Here is a 21430-nt window from a genome sequence, read left to right as displayed (position 1 = left end):
TTAGTGTATTTATAATAGTCAATTATCAAAGAACATACTGAGAAACGTTACTAGTCGCGTAGCATTGTAGCAAATTGTAGCATTTTACACGTCTCTATCTTTGATTATCTTTAAATTTTATCACATCACTGATCTCCAGATCTTCCTGAGATTTTCCGTTTTATGATGGCTCAGAGTATGATGAATTATATTGTTCAATGGAGAAGAAATTACCCGAGAACTTTGCTGCCAGAAGTACCACCAGTTGGTGATTTGAATTCGCAAAGAAATAAATAGAATTTTGTAAATTAAAATTAATTGGAACTTTCTGAAAGTTCCTTAATTTTAGGATCAGAACATACGATTAGTATTTCATTTTTCAGAAACGGTTAACGTCGATGAAATTGATCAATTCGTCTGCAGTATAAAATCTTCTCTTGAGTCGCCGACCGATCGTATCAAATTTTCGCGACTGCAAAGGATTAATTTGCATCCTGTATTTAAGTTACGTTTTCGGACATATTGTGAAAATTCGTGGCAGAATTATACCTTCTCTCCCTACAAAATATCGTTTGAAATTCAACGAAGAATTACGACGACCAGCGACCATTTCGTCGAGGAAAGAGATTTCAATTTCACTGAAGGACCCTATGTTACGTTGACCATGTTATATAAAAATAAAAACACATATGGAAACTCTTCATCGTGAAGCTCTATAATTATTTCTAAAGAGGTATTGCGTATATCTCTTACATCTGCCATCATCCGCGAAGGATTCAAGGAAATTTTTTTATAAAACAACATTAGTACATTGAAAAATATACAGAATTTTCTATTCACAAAACGAGCATATGTATATTATACAAGAATTTAAATATCAATTTTCACTTATTCATTGAATTCTGAGACGTATTTATAAAGTTTTTATTAAAAGTCTTTCGCGTGATGCGTACCCATTTATAAAAACATAGCTAATTATTATTTATTAGCAAATAACGTATTGTGTAACACAAGGAACCAGATCTAACGAAAGATTGCCATGCTTCGTGCCGATCCGTGTCTAGTCGGCGTGTTTCGTGGCGGCGTGAGTACACGCGCACGGAACGAGCGAGTTTGTTACTCGAGGCGCGCGAGTTTGCCATCAGGACAGTGTTTATTCCACGCGGATCGCGGAACGAAGCATGGAACCGGTTAGAAATAACACGGAGGGACAGGTGTCACACTGTAATCCATTTCTACCACATATCTAAATACTTTCATCCAATCGACATCCGAAATTCTTCGAAAAAGTTCTCCTTATTTCGAAGAATCTTCGTCGCTATCAGATATCGCTGTAACTGATACGATGTCGCGATCGTAAGACTACAATTTCCAGAATTTCCAGTTGCGAGTTATCATGATCCAATTGATCGAGTTGAAAGAGCCGCGAAACACCTGAAGAGAACACCTGTGTTAAATTCTACGTATCCGTCGTGATAGTAGCCGCGTCATTGCAGGTGTTTCAATTCGGTTCTAATCAGATGCTTAGAGAAATCTGCTTTCCGAAAGTTTCTCGGAGTTTTCAAGGTGAAAAAGTACAAAATCGTATCGAAGAAGCGGATATTATGATTCATAAGCGATCAGATAATCTTATTAAATGGTGATTTAATGTGAACTGATAAATGCTATGAAATGCTTCTCTGGCGCGAAGCTCCTCCGAATTTCGAAATAAGACGTGTTTAATGGAGATTTGGGAAAACCATGTTTAAGAGTCAAGCATGTTATAGTGAGTGATAGATCGGATAATCATTGAAATAGTGATACAACACGATATGATAAATATGACGATGAATCGTTTGATCTGAGAATCAATTAAATAACGAAGTTTGATACGGATATATAATGCGAATTTTGATGGATTTTGCTGCATGTGGGTATTTGACAGAGAATTATATTGGAAAGGTAAGTGTACTGTAAAAGATGATCGATTGGATAATCATCATACCGGTGATAAAATACATATACCTGATAGCTGTCAACGATATGCACGTGTTAATTTATGAATGTTCGATCACTTTCAATAAACAGGATCGAATATTAGAGGAAAAAATGATTCATAAAGTGGTGTCGTCATACGAGTGAAAGGTAAACAGGTGCAACTCATAACCACTATGATAAGTTTCTACCTTTTTCTTCGTTAAATTGATAACGAATAAAGAAAGCGTATAGAAACATAGACGAGACAACGAACCAATATCTCTTATCGACTTCTACGTACTTCTTGAATATCTAGTTCTACCGTCAATTTACGTAAGTACGTATGAGAGTTTACACACACGTCAGTTTAATTGATCCACGCCTTGCCTTGACAATTTGTAAGAGTCAAAGCGGAATCTTTTTCTTATCTGGCTTGAGTGACCTCGAAAGTTGTTGACAAGGATTGGCCTCTTCAGACTGGTTCAGTCACGGCAAGTAGTTCAAGTATATTTAAGTACACAGCAAATAAAGTTAAATTTACACTGTATCATTGCGGATGATCACTATGAACGATTCATAAAAAAACATCGTTTTTATTCTCGTTTCATCCGCAATGATCCTTCAAAGCTAGCAATGTAAATTCAGCTTTACTTGCTACTTGGCTAAACTACTAACCGTGTTCCAATCAGCCTGCAATGTGGGATATCCTAACTGCGTCCGACGCAATCTTATCGTAGAGGAGAATTAAAGACGATCAATATTATTATCGATATTTATGGTTCTCAACATTATCCTACGTAAGAGTCTTTCTAGACCATCGATATATACATCTATCAATATATTGACGATACAATGTCGAAAATCTTAAATATTTTGGTAATAATATTAATCTAAACGCCCCTTTAGATCCTAATTACACGAACGATATCGCAACGCCCATCTGCGCCAGTCGAATGACAATACCTCCGCGAGGTACGTATTCGATGCACGCTAATATGATAGACGACTATGCCGATACCATGGACAGCGATGTTTCTATTTTTCGAGTATATTTTTAGATCGACGTCTGGTTAGATTTGGCTTGAAGAGATACGTGAAAATATCGACGTGATCCGCTGGATCATCATCAGCTGCATAGTACGTGCACCTGTATCACGTATATATAATATGCTTGTACTCATACGTGGTTCATGTTAGATTCAGCCTTGGAGCGCGATGATGAGAATAATTATTTATAGGCGCTGGCTCCGTATGCGTTGTGGAATTCTTATTTAATCAAATAATTTTTTAGCTACGTACACTTCGCGGGAAATTGGTGTAATATGTTATTGTGCTACATAATACTACATAGACGTCTGTTTAGAAGCATCGTGTGTTTCGTTTCATTTGATCAGCATTAGAACTACCAACGTTTAGTGTATTTTAAATAAACATGAACAAATATATAGAATATATCTTTTTATCTTAATAAAAATCAATAACAATTTTGCCAAAATTGCCAGTATCTATATATAGTAGATACATTCATGGTTTCGATAATTGTAAGTTTCAAAGTTTCAAAATGTAACAAATTTGTCATATAACGATTACGTACGTATGACAGAAAATTTTTAACAATTTTAAAGTGGAATATTCGTCTCGTGCTAATCTACCCTAATGGAAAATACGAGTTCTATGAACAGAAATAAATTTATTACAACTTCAATGATTTAAGATAATCAAGGTTAGAAGTTATGTGCTCCTTTAAGTCAGGCATTCCAATGGAAATTGCCATAAACAGGAAACATAAATCGGTAGTGATTGATGGTTAAATCGTTTCTCGATTATGAATGAAATTCTAGGATAATCGAGGTACGATTTCATAGTAACATAGAACACGTATTTCGATCGAGAATTACGCGATACTTATATTTAGTTCTAGTGACTAGTTTGATAAATATTCAATGGATCGCAATTACGAGATTTTTTATTATAAATTTTATCTTATCCTATTTGAAGATTCGCAGAAACAGTATGCTCCTTTGGCTGAACTGAATTTGCTCACGTTCGATCATACGATTGATAAATATTTTATTAAAGTACAAAGCTACCATTTTTTTCAATTATGTAATCAATGCTAACGTACACGTAAGAAGCGAGACCGAAGGCAAAAAGATCTGCTCGCCATTCGTTTACAAAACGTTACATAGGAATTCAGATCGATGATTGGTTTTATGTGGTCGCGTCTTAAATACAGCGCGTGTATCCATCTTACGTTTGTATGTTCAAATGATTCATCGCTATATCAGATAGCCTTAAGAGACTCGTAACAAGTCTTTATAGATACAAAGAGTATACGTTATTACTCGTAAGTGGCGTAATATCGGGCGCGAACACCTATTCATTTTCGATTATGAGACCTGCGACTAGTTAAAGATCACTGCAAACTTTGACCTCAATCTTTTTTATTTCGTTTTCTGTTTTTTCTGTGATAGAACGTAAATTTAAAAACAACGAAGATCAATGAAAAATAAAAAGTATTCAATGAAACTATTAAAGTTTACGAGCGATATTATTTCGATTGTCATCGGTTGATCGTTTCACATCAACTTCAATAGAGAATCACGACCTACCAAAGGGAAGAACGATTCGGCCGTGAACTATGAATTCTCAACAATAAATTCCGATTAAAGATTATATCGTCGTAAATGGAAGGCGAGCCACGACACAGAAATTGTGTCCCACATTTGTAAAAACACATAGTTATTAGTCTCGTGCGTCACTAATCGATCTTGATGTATTCATTCACGTACTGCCTTGTATAAACGCATCGTCGATAATCTATTTCGCTTCTTTATGCTTCTTATTTGTCCTTAAATGTCGTTTAAAATAGGCTTGTAAGCGGATAATGCGTTCGTAATATCGATAGCTGATCGATTGTTTTTCGATTCGTTACGATAAAAGGAAGAAGAATTGCAAAATGAAATTTTTTACATCGTTGCAAATTTATGAATCACAGACTGTTCTTTCTCATATACACGAGAGTATTTACTGTTAACAACCATAAAACTATGTCCAGTATCGAAAATATGGAAAATTATTCGACAGAATATTAGAAATTAGAAATTATTAGGCATTTTATAAGTGACAAGCGTTGCAAGTAAAATAACAAAAATTGTAAAGAAGATATCTACCACTTATTATGTGTGAGTTATTGATTCCTTAAAATCAGTGATATTAGTTGATAAATTATTGCGCAACAAGACTCTGAAAATAATCTTTTTGCAGTTTCGTGATGTCAAGTGCTTCACGCCTTTTTACGAGTTTCCAAATCGTCTCCTCTGAACGGTGTCTTTTTCCATTAAGACGTCCTCCCTCATTAAGACCCTCCCGCGACGACGAACAAGGAAAATCGTTCCTGTCGTCCGTATTCCGGTTGTTTCTCGATTAAATACGATCGCTATTGCGTTTATCTATCTACATCGATTGCAACATTTGCCTTAGATTCTTCTTTTTCCCCACTCGTTACATGCTGTGACTCTCTACATTAGCTAATTACCAACATTTGCCGTGTTACATTTTAATTAATCATCATTTAACAAAGGACGTGGCTATATCGAATGTCTAATAAAAGAAAAGTAATGGACAGAGCTCCAACCGTGTACTCGACGTAATTATTCTTAATCAAGTTTCTTATTACGCGCACGATCGTTTTACGATGATTAAATTCAATTTTAGATTGTATTAGATCTTACTGGATATTTACTCGTGTCTCTTTGAGAGCTGATAAGTCCAAAATAAATCCAAAAAAAGGAAATTAATCACGAAGTCAGGATGAAACGTTTGCAGAGAAGATTGACACTATGGTGAAAATCCTAAAACGCAATTGATATGTAAAACGTGTATATATTTGAACAGGAAATTAATGCACAGTTCTTTATGAAATGTTCTCGGAAAAAATAGTATTTGCACGTTAATAGTATATTATAGCTTGCTTGATAAATGTAAAAAGAAACGTTTATTACAAATTGATATAACATTGGCCGGAAATAACTCGGCGCTGAGTGTACACGTTAATTCCGAATACATTTTTTAACTAACTGAATGAGACAAATTTGTCGATAGAAAACTGAGATTCAATGTTTCAATTCTATTACATGGTTCGATCAAATTCAACATCAGATTCTATAAGAAACACTTGATAAAGTTCGTCGCTTTGGCATGTTTATCACTCCGACAGACTTGGCTACAGTTAGAAGTCTGTACTTTTTTACGAGATCAACGTGCAAAACTTTATGAATTTTCTAAGTACCACCATTTATCATCCATGATTCCTCAATGCCATTATTATAACTATTTGCATCGTACCTGTGAAGAACGTCGACGTATAAAATTTTCCAAGTCACGCGGTATAAACAGTCTCTATTACCGAAGCAAATTTCCGTCGTAACTTTCGCCCCAACTTTGTAAACCTCTGCCTGGTGTCTTTGAAGTAAACGATGCAGAGCTGTGTCAATCTTTGTTCGAAAATAGTTCCTGGAAGTATTCTGTTCTAAATAATTCATTCGTACGATTTTGTATAATTCATTGCATGAAATTCATATTGAGGCTTCTATAAGTTAAAGATAAATTTTACATGTCGCTCTTAATACTCTGAATGCCTGTTACACATTTCTCTGAATATCTTCGTTGAAATCGATATAATAATACGGATAATATTTAGATCGTTAAATACTACCATTGTATCATCACGTCACGTAAGAAAATATTTCTCAGAATCGACGACTGTATTTGTCCTAGTATTTATGCTCTTTTTATGCTTCTTTCAACGTCTCACAGGTATACAATGCTATGTACAAAAAGGCGTAGAGCAATGGGCAGAGGGTGGCGAAAGGGTTTGCACCATCTACCAGTCGACGGGAGCTCTTGCATTTTGCAACAGGGTCGATCCTTTCCGAAACGGCAAACGTACCGTATCGATTTGCAGTCGGACATTAACCGAGCGTATTAGCAAAGCAAGTTTTGCATTTCCTATGTGCAAAAGCTCCAAGGAGTATCTTCTTCGTGATGGAAATGTGGCCAAACGTTTCTGGCCGAAGTCTGACACAGTAGTTTTACACTTATTTACGAGTCGTCTATATATAGGCGGCACGTATTGTCCAATCAAGGGGTCGTTAACGAGATTCGTAAATACCGTTTCAATTCGTAACGTAATTTTCCGTGAACATTTGATCGAGTTCCGAGAACGAACTGGACGCGCTGATTGAAAAATAACGAAGCATATACAAGGGGTTATAACTCATTTCGTAAGGACCGTGATAAAAATAACTATTTACCAGATTATATAACTATCTTGTATTAGGAGAGTGGAAAAGTCGAAAATTGTGAAAAAGAAAGTGTATTCGTATTGTTGAACGTTATGCGAATAATATCCATGATTCACATAATCGAAAACCGAACAGAGAATAATATCTTCCCTGAATATCAATTCTGCTTTAGAAAATTTGACTATCTTTTTAATTAAAATATTCCTAATTAATTATTTCAACGGAATGCTTTCTCTTCGTTTTACCGTGCATCTTCTTCTAACGCATCAACATAAAAACGAGCAACATCGCCTATGGCAAAGGAATATTACCTCCACCTCCCTAGTGTTGAAGATACGTGTGGCGCCAGTCGTATCGTTCCTGTATCCGTTTCCTTTATTGAGTGTTCATCAACGTTCGTAACTACGTCAACTTTTACGAGAATCACGATACGTTTAAGTAAAAACACGAATATGAAATCCGTACACTCGGAAAGACTGGCGCCAGATACATTACCCTCCGCTATTTTTCGTCGTTCTAATAGAACGTTTTTCGATAGCATTCCTTCTTTTCGTCCTTTTAATATTCTTCGTGGTACACGATATAAAAAAAAGTTGAAGCAAAACCAGACCATTTGGTGAAAAATGTATGTTTTAGGCATGAACCAATCGTCTCCGAAATGACTTTGAGTTTTCAGTTTATTGGCATAATGCAACACGGTGGAGAATTTTGGGATTTGTAGAAGAAACGATTACGCACGTATTAAGAAGAAAAATTATTTGCCACAATAGCAACAAAATTTCTATAGTCAAGACTTAAATATTTAGAAATGAAACAAATTAAATATTTTTCAGAATTTTTCGTTACGATAATTAATCGTTATTTGACGATTCGAACAAGAAGCATTTTATTTAGTTTTATTTAAATCGATTTTCGGCATTATTATTTATGATTCTAAGTTATTTCCAGTTCGATGTGTCATCGTAGAAGTGTCGAAATATTTCGTTTGCTTGTCCTTCATTTTCAACACTAATGTGTGACCCGATTATCCATCTATATTTTAGGGAGAATATTACCAATAACCTATCATAACATAGGGCGATTCTTCGAACCAGGTGTAGATATCATCGGAAGCATAAATTGCGATAAACGTACACCACTTAAAACATTGTCAGTATATACATAACATGTAACAGTGTTTCTATTGCGACAATTATTATCTATTAAAACGACAAGTGACGATCTAATTCGAACCAGGAACTTATTTGAAGATTCATCTTCTTGAATATCTAGAAACTTTAGTAATTTTACACATTGCAATAGAAAAGCTCAGTGTTGTAATTTTCCAACTTTACTTTTTTGTTCTTTCTCGATGTAATTTCTTGTTTCACAAAATACCTACAGATCGTCGAACACGTAACTAAACTAAAAGAATACTCACGAAATACAAGGATACAATCACGTGCGATGGTAATGAGTGTCTGAAAATAAATTATTTTATCAACGCATGTAGTGATACCACACATGGCAATATCTACGATCGATAGAGTTTATCGTTTAGCATTCAGTCGGGCTGTATCACTCAGTCTTTCTCAACCATTGGTTGCGTATAGTGATATCCTTCAGTGATTGAACGATTCATAGGTATTCACTTATTGTAGAACCGACCTACACGGATCGCATAGCCGGAAGAAACATTGTACGTTGTTTCATGTGTAACATTGTTTCTATAATTTATTAGATAAAAAAAGGGAAAAAATGTATTATCGATAAAATATCGCGGTTGTTTAACACGTTTCCTAAATAATACATAACTTATGGTAAAGTAAGTAACACAAATTGCGGAATTTTATTCAAAGACACGTGATTATAATTCGAATTAAGTTCCCAAAAGGAAAGTCTATTATTGGAAAATACACCTGTTTGGTTTAATAAACTTCCCAATAATCTAATAGTGAACTAATATACAGGATGGTTGGTAGCTGGTGGTACAAGCGAAAAGGAGGTGATTCTACGCGAAAAAAGAAGTCGAAAATATAGAATAAACATTTTTCGTTTGTGACTTTGTTTTCGAGAAAATCGACTTTGAATTTTCGCTCGGTATGCGTGCACTTTATCACGTCTCGTTATAACGGATCTCACTGTAGATCGTTCTCTCAATTGACGTTATTTTTAAAATAAATTTTCAAATTTTTAAATTTTCAAATTTTTAAATTTTCAAATTTTTAAATTTTCAAATTTTTAAATTTTCAAATTTTTAAATTTTCAAATTTTTAAATTTTCAAATTTTTAAATTTTCAAATTTTTAAATTTTCAAATTTTTAAATTTTCAAATTTTTAAATTTTCAAATTTTTAAATTTTCAAATTTTTGAATTTTCAAATTTTTGAATTTTCAAATTTTTGAATTTTCAAATTTTTGAATTTTTAAATTTTTAAATTTTTAAATGTTTAAATTTTTAAATTTTTAAATTTTTAAATTTTTATTCTATATTTTCGACTTCTTTTTTCGCGTAGAATCACCCCCTTTCCACCAGTTACCAACCACCCTGTATAATATATAAAAAGACGGAATGTAAATTATGAAATTTTCTTAAAAGACGTATGAAGTATATTTCAAAATCGAATTAAACTTCCAGAATGATGGTTGAAAGCCGAAGGAAGCCGATCGTTCATAACAGTTATCAATAACTTTTCAGTGTAACGCGACATTAATTCTTGACGAATGACTAAGCCAAACGAAACATCACGAGAGAATTGCTCTTCTTGAAGGACATATACTTTACATTCAAATTATATTTCCATTAAGCTTCGATTGCATAACAGCTATAGGATAAAGAGTTGAAAATAATCGCTTCACCTATTGTTGTTACAGGAAATATTTTTCGTCCACCCAACTGATATCACCACCTTCGAGAGAAGCTACGATGCAAGAAATAAATTTGAATAACATCTGAATATATTTCTTCTCCATTGAATTAGAATTTTCTGACGAATTCGTGAAAAGTGAAATAAAAATGTCTCCGAGCAAGGATCGAGTTCCAGCCACCGCGTGCGAAGTGTCGCAATTGAAAGATGAATATAAGGAAAACGATTCGAAGAATCGTAAGTTGGCTGAAACAGACGACTATTTAGCGGTTGACGAAACTTATCGTAGCAGTAAAGTGGAATATGTTCCTCGTATCACGTGGCCGGATTTCATCGCGTTAGTTTTCGTTCACGTAGGCTGCATTTACGGGTTGTACCTTATCTTCACCGAAGCCAAGCTTCTTACCACGTTATGGGGTAAGTGTAATCGAAACTATGTTTGTTCGTGGTTATTATTATCGATGAGGGAATATTCCGTATCTTTCACGCTGTCGTATTCAAAGATATACCGTGTGCGTACAATTACTCACGAACATCTTCGTTTACAATATGAGAAAATTCATTGCTGTTCAAATGACATGCTAGAAAATTTGACTGCCAAGTTATTGCACTCTGTATTAATTAATACGACTAAGAACCGTTATATCACTGCTTTAAAAAAAAATTAACGATGTATACATGCGGTCATTGTACGACGTTCTAATGTGCTTCGTTTAGATGAAATTGATTTTCGATGAAACCTTTTATAGAATGTACGAGGACTTTTGTGGGTGACTGCATATTGTATACGATCGATGACGCACTGTATGAATCCAGGAAAGAAATTGATTTTTTTATAACCTAGAAAGCTGCTGGAAGGATAATACTCATTTTTCCTCAATCAAGGGTAAAAAATATATCCTTGAGCGTGAAATTGTTAGATCGCAGGACAGATTGTATAATAGCAAAAAATAAGTATATCGTATAAAGAATAGATAATAGAGATAAATATATAACGGAAAATAAAAATTAAGTTTAATCGAACTGAAATTCAAATGCAAAAAGAGCGAATAATCCACAATGTTAGAATCGTTTCACAATACTCCACATTGAAGATGTATATCGTATCAGCACGGTAGATTGTATGACATAACAGAAGATTAAATTAAAGAATAAAACGGTAGTAGCGATATAATCACACCTACTCTTCTCAATACTTCGATATTACTTTTTCATGACTCTCATTCAAGATAGAAGACCATATTTCTTCAGATATTCAGATAATTCGTTTATCAAGTCGATAAAACATTGAAATTTTAATGTCAGCCTGATTCATCGGTTATTATTTATTATTATTCAGCGTTCTCAGTGATTAATATACATATGCATACGTATTGTGCTTATAGGTCAGAATCTGAAATCAATATTGTACTGTGCTATCATATGTTACGTATCATACTGAAAAATAGTTAACTGGGCTGCGAAAATTCTACGAAGTACTCAACAATCGGATTAAGCATCGATCGCTGAGGTTCACGGAAGGGGATATGTAAATATATATTGTTGGTCATCGATGATTCTAATTCCGTTCCTACAATATTCTTGTATCGATAATTAATATAAAATCGAAAAATAAAAAATCGAAGGAATAAAAGAGGAAAATTCGACGTATAAGAAAAACTTCGATAAAATTGCTATTTAAAGAACTCTCCTCCAATGACCTTGACCATCACATACGTTATCAGGATTAGACTCTTGGGTAAGGGCGACAGAGATTAAACTGACTCAAATCTAATAGGAATCGAAACAAAACGATAAATGTGAGAACAATTGTATACAACACGTATGCACCACGTGCTGACTCCTTAAATGTGCACCTAGTGTCAAAAACGTACGTTCTACTTATAAAAGTTATTTTGTTAATAACTTTTTAAGTCGAAGTTAAGATCGATGGGTCTTCTAAACGACGGTTTTGTAAAAATTTCTCCGATATCTCGCTTCTAAATAATATCCTGGTTCTTTACTCGCGCTTATAAATTCTACTAACATTTTAACGTACTTTCATTACGATTAGGAACGATAGGAAGCGACGTGTAATTCATTAGATGAAACTTTTGTGTCTCGATCATTACATAATGCATTTCAGAAACGAGAGCCACGACGGAAGTGCGTTGCGTGCTGACTTCGAAACGGTTCTGCTGCAAAAATTCGAACCGACGACAGAAATAAACCGAGGCCATTTTCTGATTATTATTAATCTATGACACTGTTCTTGGCCTCGCAAATTACGTCGACTTCGTCATCGATGCTCGACAAGCCGAACTAATTCTCGACCATAACACGAATAACTCTAACGTACAGCGCAAAATACGATGAAATAAAGTGTTTATAGAAATTTTTGTTGAAATCCACCATGCGATCTTTAAATAATTATTTTCATTAAGAAACAGAAATTTATAAAATTTTCGTTTCGAGAAATAGAAATTAAAGAATTCCTCCGTCCATTTAAACTGTTATATCTTTACAACGCTAGGGTCTTGGATGTAGAGCGTAATATTTAAAAATGTGGAAAACCCGAAGAAAAAAGCACGAATGAGAGTATAGAAGCAAATCGTTCTCGAGTTTAATCACCTTCTATTATTAGAATCGGAACATTCCTCTTGATTTTGGTTAACCGCGCGTGTGGAACGCACAAATCCTCGAATATTCGGTGATGATTCACGCGATAATCAAAACAGGCAGGAAGATGAATGAAAGCGAGAATATGAACGAACTGGAAACAATCCGATTGCGTGGAGTTAGAAATACGCAAATTTAATCCGTTTCTCATGCTTCCGAGACATTATGTAAGGCTGTTGTAACGAACAACTGTTGATCATCGTGGAATATTTTCTCGAATTTGCAAAGTACATCGTAAATAAGTTTGATAGATCGAATGATTTATATGAACGAGAGTTAGTCGACGTTAAATTAAATTTTAGAATTTTTCTTAGAATTGGAGAGGATAAAGGAGATTGAGAAAAGGTGTAATTAAAAGGTGTAATTAATGGTATCAAATTTGATAATCGGTACGACAATACAAATTTCAAACATCGAGGACAGAGATAAATTTTTGTCTTATCATTCGGAGGATTAAATTAAATATATCGCATAATATAAATATGTCTGTACAGTGAATACATTGTATGTGATCAAGTTCAGATTATAAATATGTCTGATGCGAGAGTAGAACTAGAAATACACTTGTTACGTTGGACTCAAAAGCCAGAGCTATGAATATTATGATGCGTTTTGTTGCAGCGTTCGTGGTTATATACACTTCCGGATTCGGTATAACCGCGGGGGCGCACAGGTTGTGGTCCCACAGGGCGTATAAAGCGAAATGGCCTCTTCGATTCTTACTAATATTACTATTCACCATAACTGGACAAGTTCGTAATTTTCTCTTCATTCCAATTTTTATGAATTTTTATAAAATCATCTTCCGATAATTAACTGGTTCTTTAGAAACGAATTTTCAATAACCAATCACTGAAAGATTAATTTTCTACGACCAAAATATCTAAGAAATTAATTTCCGGTGGCTAAATAATTCTAACAAATTTCTAAAAAAAATTCGAACGTCGCAATATAATTATTCCTTTTTAATTTCCCTAAATGTTCAACAATTTCTAAACGATTTACAAACACTTTTCATCTACAGAAACACGTATACGCGTGGGCGTTGGACCACAGGGTACATCATAAGTACAGCGAAACCGATGCGGATCCCCACAACGCGAAAAGGGGTTTCTTCTTCGCCCACGTGGGCTGGCTTTTTACAACACCTCATCCTGATGTTGTGGCAAAACGAAAAGCAGTGGACATGAGCGACTTGGAAGCTGATCCACTTGTCATGTGGCAAAAAAGGTAAATATTGTTCGAGAATTTATGATTCTCAATTCTAAGAATTAATTCCAATAATTTGATAAGTTTCGTTGAGTGATATATTCGTTTACAGATACTACATACCTCTGTTTGCCCTTTTAACCATTGGATTTCCGGTCGGCGTGCCTTGCTACTTCTGGTCAGAATCTGTCTGGACATCTTTCTGGGTGAATTTCAACTTCCGTTTCTGCGTTACGCTCAACATAGCCTTCTTCGTGAATAGCGTGGCTCACATGTGGGGCCAGCGACCTTACGATAAGTAAGCAATCAATTTTCAATAAATTCCAGATCACAAATATCGAAATTACGACGTTTCGAGTTACTCGAACACGACACCACGCGCTTGCACGTGTGAAATTTCAGTTCTCCATTCATTTTAATCAGCGAGATAAATCTCTGATTAGAATCCATTTGTTCAAGCGTTCATCGGAATAGAAATTTTTAGAATAGAATCCAAGCTTCTCCATTATCGTAAAATCAATACTTTGCACAAAATTACCTCCATCGAAGAAACTTTCTGCCACGAGATCACAAAAATTCTCCATATATTTCAGAGGGGATTTATTAATTTAATTCTGCGTCATTGTTTTAAGTCTGAAAGTAGCATTATATATTCGTATGATTTTTAGTTTCAGAACTAAGTACCCGCCCTTTTGCGATCAGATTTCTCGTTTGGTGAAACTTACATTCTATGTGTATTCTCCTTCGTCATAGAATACTTCAAATGATATTACTTCTACCGATAGAACTTCCTTCTTCGTGATCAAATAAAATTTTGCAAATTTTTCAGATACATCTCTCCAGTGGAGAACGTGGTGGTTTCGATAGCGGCCCTAGGCGAAGGTTGGCACAACTTTCATCACGTATTTCCGTGGGATTACAAGACTGGAGAACTTGGAAACTACACGTTCAACTTGACCACGGGCTTCATCGACGCTTTTGCACACATCGGTTGGGCTTACAATCGCAAATACGTGTCACCAGCGATGGTTCGGCGCAGAGCGATCAGATCTGGCGATGGCAGTCATGTTTGGGGCTACGGTGATGCCGACATTCCAATTGAGGATCTCCAGGAATTAAAACAGATGGACAGGAAGAAAGAGTGACAATGTATTTGTAGTGATTACACGTCGACATTATGTTCCTTTTATTTCCGCGAGTGTTGTGATCAATTGAACGTACAGGAGTGTGTGACACGAATTATGAATCACCATGTTGTTATTTTTTCTTGTTTCGTTCGGTGAATTTTATATGTTATTGTTTTATATGTGTATATATATATACATACATATATATGTGTATGTGTGTGTGTATGTTATTGTTGTAAGTATTATACGTATCGAGCAGAAGTTGCTTCAGTGTGACGAAATCGATAAATGTATCAAGCGTATCAATGTATCAATGGTGGTGATAGCCACTCTATGCCATTAGACGAACAATAATATTGTCAATATTTCAAGGTTCTTAACGAAAATGTGGTTTGTCAATAAATATTGACACTATATATTGATCCTTTTAGTTGAGAACCTTGAAGTATAATGTATATGGAAAGTCTGTAAAACCCCTTTAGATCTTCATGCTCGATCATCTATCGCTCTAACCGTCTTCCAACGGTTCCTGCTTTGTTTCTACGATTCTTGATCGCGCATTACTCTTACGAATTTGTGTCTCCTTTTAATTTATTCTTTCCCAGTGACACGAGAAATTCGAAAATATCGGTATTTTTAAATATTTCTAAACAAATTAATAATTTCAATATTGAATAATACATTTCCAACTATTTTCAAATACGATTAAGCGAAGAAAAGAAAACTGAGAAAATTTTCGTCATTGGGCTTGGGATTTTAAAAATCCTCCCGCATTGAACGTATTAAGAAACTTGGAAGATGTCAGGTGAATTTCGTCTCTTATGATAGCTTCTATTTGGATGTATAATCTTCACCAGACTGTTGGTAGAAGAATTCACTATGTGTTCTTTGGAGTAATTTGCAACTTTTCGTACTTGAAAAATTTGTAAGTCGGTCTCATAAGTTAATGAACCTATCGTTAATCGATTTTGAGTCGATTAAGACAAGCTGTCTTTCCGAGCATAATGTACAAAATAGTTTCTATTTTTAAATAAGAAATAAAATATATGTACGATGTGAATGAATGCACTTGGACTTCTTTACAGAACGTATATTTAATTTTGTTTATATTGCGATGCTTGTTACCAGAGTTCCAGTTACCATAATTAAAATAATCTAGGGATTAGTTAGAGCAAGTTTTAATACCTAAGCTTTCAACAACTATTTGTAAAAAAATTCTAACGAATCTAGAAAATAAATCTAGAAAATAAATATAGAAAATTGTAAAACATAGCTGTGCGACATTAAAAATAATTAGAAAAAATAGTGCTAAATGATAGCAGCATGGGAATTTAAAAAAGAAATGTCCGCATATAATTGTAAACGGAGCAATTACATGTAGCTTTTTAATTATTGTATTAAAGAATCGATTGTGTGAAATTGAACAAAGGCCATATGCACATGAGGTATAAATATTCAATTTCTTTTTATTACCTTGAGAATTATTTTCTGTTCGTTTTTACATACTCTAAAGAATCCATGAATCGCGCAACAGGTCAGGATACGAATGCCCCACGATATTATGAGATTGAAATGTATTCCGTGTTAATTTGAATGTAACAAAAATCTGTACTGTGTAAAATCTAATTAAACTACTGTTAGAATCGCATCAAGAGAAAAAAAGTAATGAAAATGGCAAAAATTATTATCGACCTGTAAGTAAAGGAATAAAATATTCATACCTATAAACGATTTTTACTGATTATAAATCGATAAGTTATGAAACTCTCTTCCTCGTTATATATTTCTTGCTGAATTTCCATTTTAATTTCGATCTGATTAACATTTTTCCCATGCGCTTATTTCTTTGATTACAAAGAAAATTTAAATAATTTATGATGCTTCGTGTATTATTTAGAAATTGTTCAAGAATTGTTCAAAAGTTACCCTTGCAGTTGTATTCTAAATTAATATTGATATTTTCACACGTTCTTAGATATTTTGATAAAGACGGATAATTAATGTAATCTGGTGATTCAGTTTATAAACAACACAGCGCAATAAGTGGCAGTAACGAAATTACGTGTTCTCAGATTTGCGCATATCTTAAAAATTGTTTAATCTTCTAATTGAAAAGTTTCTTGATACAAAAACTTTGGACAACGCAATGCAGCCCTTTCAATTTCTATTTTCCTGTTTTTGAAATTACCGATTTGTCGTCTATTCGTTATGATGTTTCCCAATAATTCCATCTAATGGCAAAAATCTCAAAGGTAGTTTCAACTGTAACTAATGCTAAACATCGTATCAAGAGGGCGATGGTTATCGGCAATCGTGACCGAGTTGGAAACGATTCTTCAAACTCATTTTCAAATTAAAGAACGCTAAAACAAAGGAAATGACGAAGTGAAATCTTAGTCATTAATGAGATTCAAACAGAAGCCAAAAGGTCGGTCGACAAGGCTTATGGTTCGCATTCGTTTAAGTAGTTCTTTTCCGACTATTCAGAAGCGTGTCTCGTGCTACAGAAAAAGGTAAATTTCGATCCACAACTGCCTGAACACGTGAACTCACTTTTCAAATTGTATTGCCTCTCGTTTCCAGTGTGTTGTTCGATTTCGTGGCATTCTTAGCTAAGAGAATATATAAAGAGAATATCAATTTTTAAGCTGTAAACGTTCTTCGAAATCTTTTATGGATTCCTTCGTGGAGACTTCAATTTGGTGTTGCTAAAATGTATTTTTCGTCTTTTCCTTTTCAACTTTATGTGACTTTTATCGAACTTTATTTTTTAATGATCTAAGTTAGTATCCTGAATAGACGAAAATGTGTGCCGATTGTGTTTCGTCGAGCGACATGCGTAATCTTCAATTTGTTTAAAAACAGCGCGATGTTGGACGAGAAACAACCAGCAAGGAAACAAGAAATGAAATGGGCGGCTATTTTATGGTACATTTATATACACGTCCTCGGAGTATACGCTATCTGGTTTTTGTTCACTTCCGCTAAATGGATGACTGTGATTTTTAGTAAGAAAACACCCACTTTATTATTCTTTTGTTTCACACGACGAATTTTGTAACTTGTGGTACATTTATCGCTTCAATCGTTCCGTGCCCCTCCACTAAGACATAGTCTTTTCAAGAGTTTCATTTATTATTCGTTCTAGGAACAGACATATTGCTTTATTCTTTCATTCTATTAAAACAATAATCAAATTCTAGCCTATACCTTTTGTGATCAGTCAATAAATTTTCCAGCGTTGTTTATAACGACCCTTGGTTGCCTTGGAGTGACAGCAGGTGCCCATAGATTATGGGCTCACGGTACGTACGAAGCCACGGGATCTCTTAGGCTTCTCCTCATGTTGTTTCACACCCTAGCAGGAGTGGTAGGTACCTGAAATTTCTGCTTAAGGGAAGAACCGGTTAATAAGTTAATTGTTATTATTACAGCTTATCTGTCATGTTCTTATCCTAGTAAATTATATTTTGTTTACAGGGTTCGATACACGACTGGGTATTGTACCACAGGCTTCATCACAAGTATTATGGGACAGATAAAGACCCTTACAATCATAAGAAAGGATTTTTCTATAGTCACTATGTAGGTAATATATTGTCACCGAGTATGGACATTGAAGAGATCAAACGTGAGATCGATATGCGTGATATCGAGCAAGATGGCTATGTTTGGTTTCAAAAGAAGTAAGATCTTCTTAACGAACGCCAAAAATGTCTAATTTCCTTACATTTCTTATTATTTTATCAAAAATTATTTTTGACTCGTTGCTTTCACTCGTTTAAATTTCATTTCTAATAACCTGCATTGCTCTTTCTACTCTTTCCAAACAAGAGACCCTCGTTCTTTGACAATATAACACTCGCCTAATAATTTCTGGCACCGACTCTTCTTCGCACAATTCCATTTCTTCGAACATAGATATTTTCTTTCGTTCAAGCGTTCAATATTTAACTTCTTGCCTAATTTTTCACGCATCTTCGTAACGCAATTTCTCTTCTTTGTATTTACAGATTCTACTGGCCGTTATTCATAATATTCGGACTAATATTGCCATTGAACGCGCCGCTGGAATACTGGGACGAATCGATGACCGAGACCATACTGATCACGGGAGTGCTGCGATTCGCCATTACGGTGAACGTATCTTGGCTGGTGAACAGCGCACGCTTGATCTGGAGTATGGAAACGCAAAAGTTAATGCAAATTTCAGATACCTTTAGCATATTGTACAAACTGTTCTTTAAAATGCCTGGTAGCCACGGCACTGTCAGGATAGACAACGATGGAATCACCGTTCAATAAAATGTTAAATTCGTTGAAAATATAAGAAGCTTGATGAAACTAATACAAACGATCCTCTGATTAATCATTTCGCTGTAATTGTTCGACGAGATTAACAAATTCTTTGAACTCGTAAAATACAATGTAATTTAATTAGAAAATTATTTCCTTTAGTTGTCGATATCGCTTCATATCCATCTTCGTTATTCGATAAAACATTGTGCATTGGTTAACGAGAAAGAAATTCTCTTCTTAATATTGAAGCAACGCGAAAGAATCACGAAATTTCATACGAAGAAATTTTTATAGGAGAAATTGGAAATTAGAGAAAAGATTTTACATCGATATCGCGACAAAAAATTAAAGAAATCTTTGTATCGAAAATTTTTGCATGATCAAGTACCGAATCCAAAGCAAACTACTCACGGTTCCAGATTGCCACAAGACAACATCAGTGTATTCTTCCTAACGAAGTCATTTTGGCCGATGTATCACTACATGGTACCATGGGACTGGAAGTGCGGTGAATTCGGCAGCTACGCGGACGGTTGCGCCACGTTTTTCATCAAAATATGGCACGAGCTCGGTTATGTTACTTTGTTGCAAACAACTGATTCCGAGGATGTTAGAGAAATGCTTCACGAAGTGAGCAAGAAGAAAATGACGCTCGCGGAGGGCCTTGGAAAGCTGAAAGAAAAATCTATGTACAACGCAAAAAAACTGAAGCTGATGGTTAAGAACTGAGCAGAAATTAAAAGTGTACCGATTTGTCGCAGCTTAAAACGATAGATTTCATTGTTCTTTTATCGTCGCTTTTATCGTCTTCCTTTACCAACGTTATTTGATATGATTCTGAGCATCGACAAATCGTACAAGTTATTGCTCACTGACGAATATAAACCTTTGTTATATTTTGATAATATATTAATTTTATAATAACAATGATATAATTTATGATGACAAAACCACACAAAAAAGAAAAGATCATTAAACATCTATGATTAAAATTTCATGCAACTACCTTTAGTTTATCAACCATTTTGTGCAGAGAATAATATATTAGTTAATTAGAGCATTTCGTCTCAATTGAAAATTGCGAAACTGTCAATTGCTCTAGGTTGATCGGTATTAGAAGAATAATAAGGCAATGAAATATAGTGGAACAGATATCACCATGTGAAACAAGCTTAAATTACTAAATTCCATAAATACGCGATTCCATCAAATTATAGTTTAAACGAAATTACAATTAAAATCACACGACAAATTTAATTTTGAATTCAATAAAAACAAAAAGTACAGTAAGAAAGAGAATTAAGGAAAAAATGAGAAAGTATGTCCGCTCTAAATGAATCGTTCAGTAAATGCCCGGTTACGTTACTACTCATGCAACGAGAAAGAAATTAATCAGACGAAAGAAACGATTACCCTGAATGCTCTTATATAATTACCGGCATGCTACGAAATGGAATAAAATCAATCATTTCGTCCTGATCTGGTAACAAAACAACATATATATTTGTCTCTTAAAATCTGGTAACACATCACACTTTTATTTAAAGTTAAGATTAAATCTTAGAACTAATCTCAGATAGTTCCTTGCACAGTAAACGCCTGCGAACGGACATATTTGTACGTCTGCGAAAAGATCTTAGTATACTTGTATGCGAGTTATTTCTTTATACATATGGAAAAAAAAACACATAGAAAAAACGAGGGCGATCTCGTGAAAAATACCGTCATATATACTTTCTTCAAAATTTCGCACAACGTTAGCGAAATTTGCCCCCCTCGTCTTTTTTCACACTAATTGCTAATCTCTATGTAATCTTTGATATCAATCTTCTGTGTACACCGTCGTACCGCCATCGTAACGCGAATTCATACAATTATCACACTTCTTATACTCACAAGTGAACACCTGAAAAGCCAGTAGGGTGAAGGAAAATAAGTAGATGCTATATATGGAAACGAAGAATCGGTCAGAAACGTGTAATCATAGCGACAACCAATTTTCAGAAAAACATATATGATGGATACGGCGAATGTTCTCTAAAAGTGTACAG

At 34.5% G+C, this 21430-nt stretch overlaps 2 protein-coding genes across 12 annotated transcripts; both read left to right on the top strand.

The window, feature by feature from the left end:
* Positions 1 to 1033: 1033 nt before the first annotated feature.
* On the top strand, positions 1034 to 16144 carry LOC100746987 (acyl-CoA Delta(11) desaturase). Of its 10 annotated transcripts, none has more exons than XM_033322902.1 (9): positions 1034 to 1920; positions 2047 to 2268; positions 2339 to 2732; positions 2842 to 3072; positions 10094 to 10503; positions 13366 to 13496; positions 13769 to 13974; positions 14066 to 14251; positions 14783 to 16144. In XM_033322902.1, exons 5-9 carry the CDS (start codon positions 10236 to 10238, stop codon positions 15096 to 15098), a joined length of 1107 nt encoding a protein of 368 aa, XP_033178793.1. In that variant the 5' UTR covers positions 1034 to 1920; positions 2047 to 2268; positions 2339 to 2732; positions 2842 to 3072; positions 10094 to 10235; the 3' UTR covers positions 15099 to 16144. The 10 variants fall into 10 exon arrangements, with proteins under 10 accessions (XP_033178793.1, XP_024226061.1, XP_033178791.1 ...); XM_024370293.2 differs by having other exon boundaries at positions 2047 to 2732; positions 2842 to 2907; positions 2994 to 3072; XM_033322900.1 differs by having other exon boundaries at positions 2047 to 2732.
* Positions 16145 to 17432: 1288 nt separating this feature from the next.
* Positions 17433 to 20306, top strand: LOC100749772 (acyl-CoA Delta(11) desaturase). Of its 2 annotated transcripts, none has more exons than XM_012390096.3 (6): positions 17433 to 17593; positions 17946 to 18088; positions 18320 to 18450; positions 18561 to 18766; positions 19094 to 19276; positions 19799 to 20306. In XM_012390096.3, exons 1-6 carry the CDS (start codon positions 17484 to 17486, stop codon positions 20106 to 20108), a joined length of 1083 nt encoding a protein of 360 aa, XP_012245519.1. In that variant the 5' UTR covers positions 17433 to 17483; the 3' UTR covers positions 20109 to 20306. The 2 variants fall into 2 exon arrangements, with proteins under 2 accessions (XP_012245519.1, XP_024226066.1); XM_024370298.2 differs by having other exon boundaries at positions 17572 to 17586; positions 17938 to 18088; positions 19799 to 20152.
* Positions 20307 to 21430: the final 1124 nt, after the last annotated feature.

Source organism: Bombus impatiens, unplaced genomic scaffold (assembly GCF_000188095.3).
Source record: "Bombus impatiens unplaced genomic scaffold, BIMP_2.2 scf_0724, whole genome shotgun sequence".
NCBI lineage: Eukaryota > Metazoa > Arthropoda > Insecta > Hymenoptera > Apidae > Bombus > Bombus impatiens.
The sequence above is the reverse complement of the archived record's forward strand: the minus strand, read 5'-3'. Positions and strand labels throughout refer to the sequence as shown.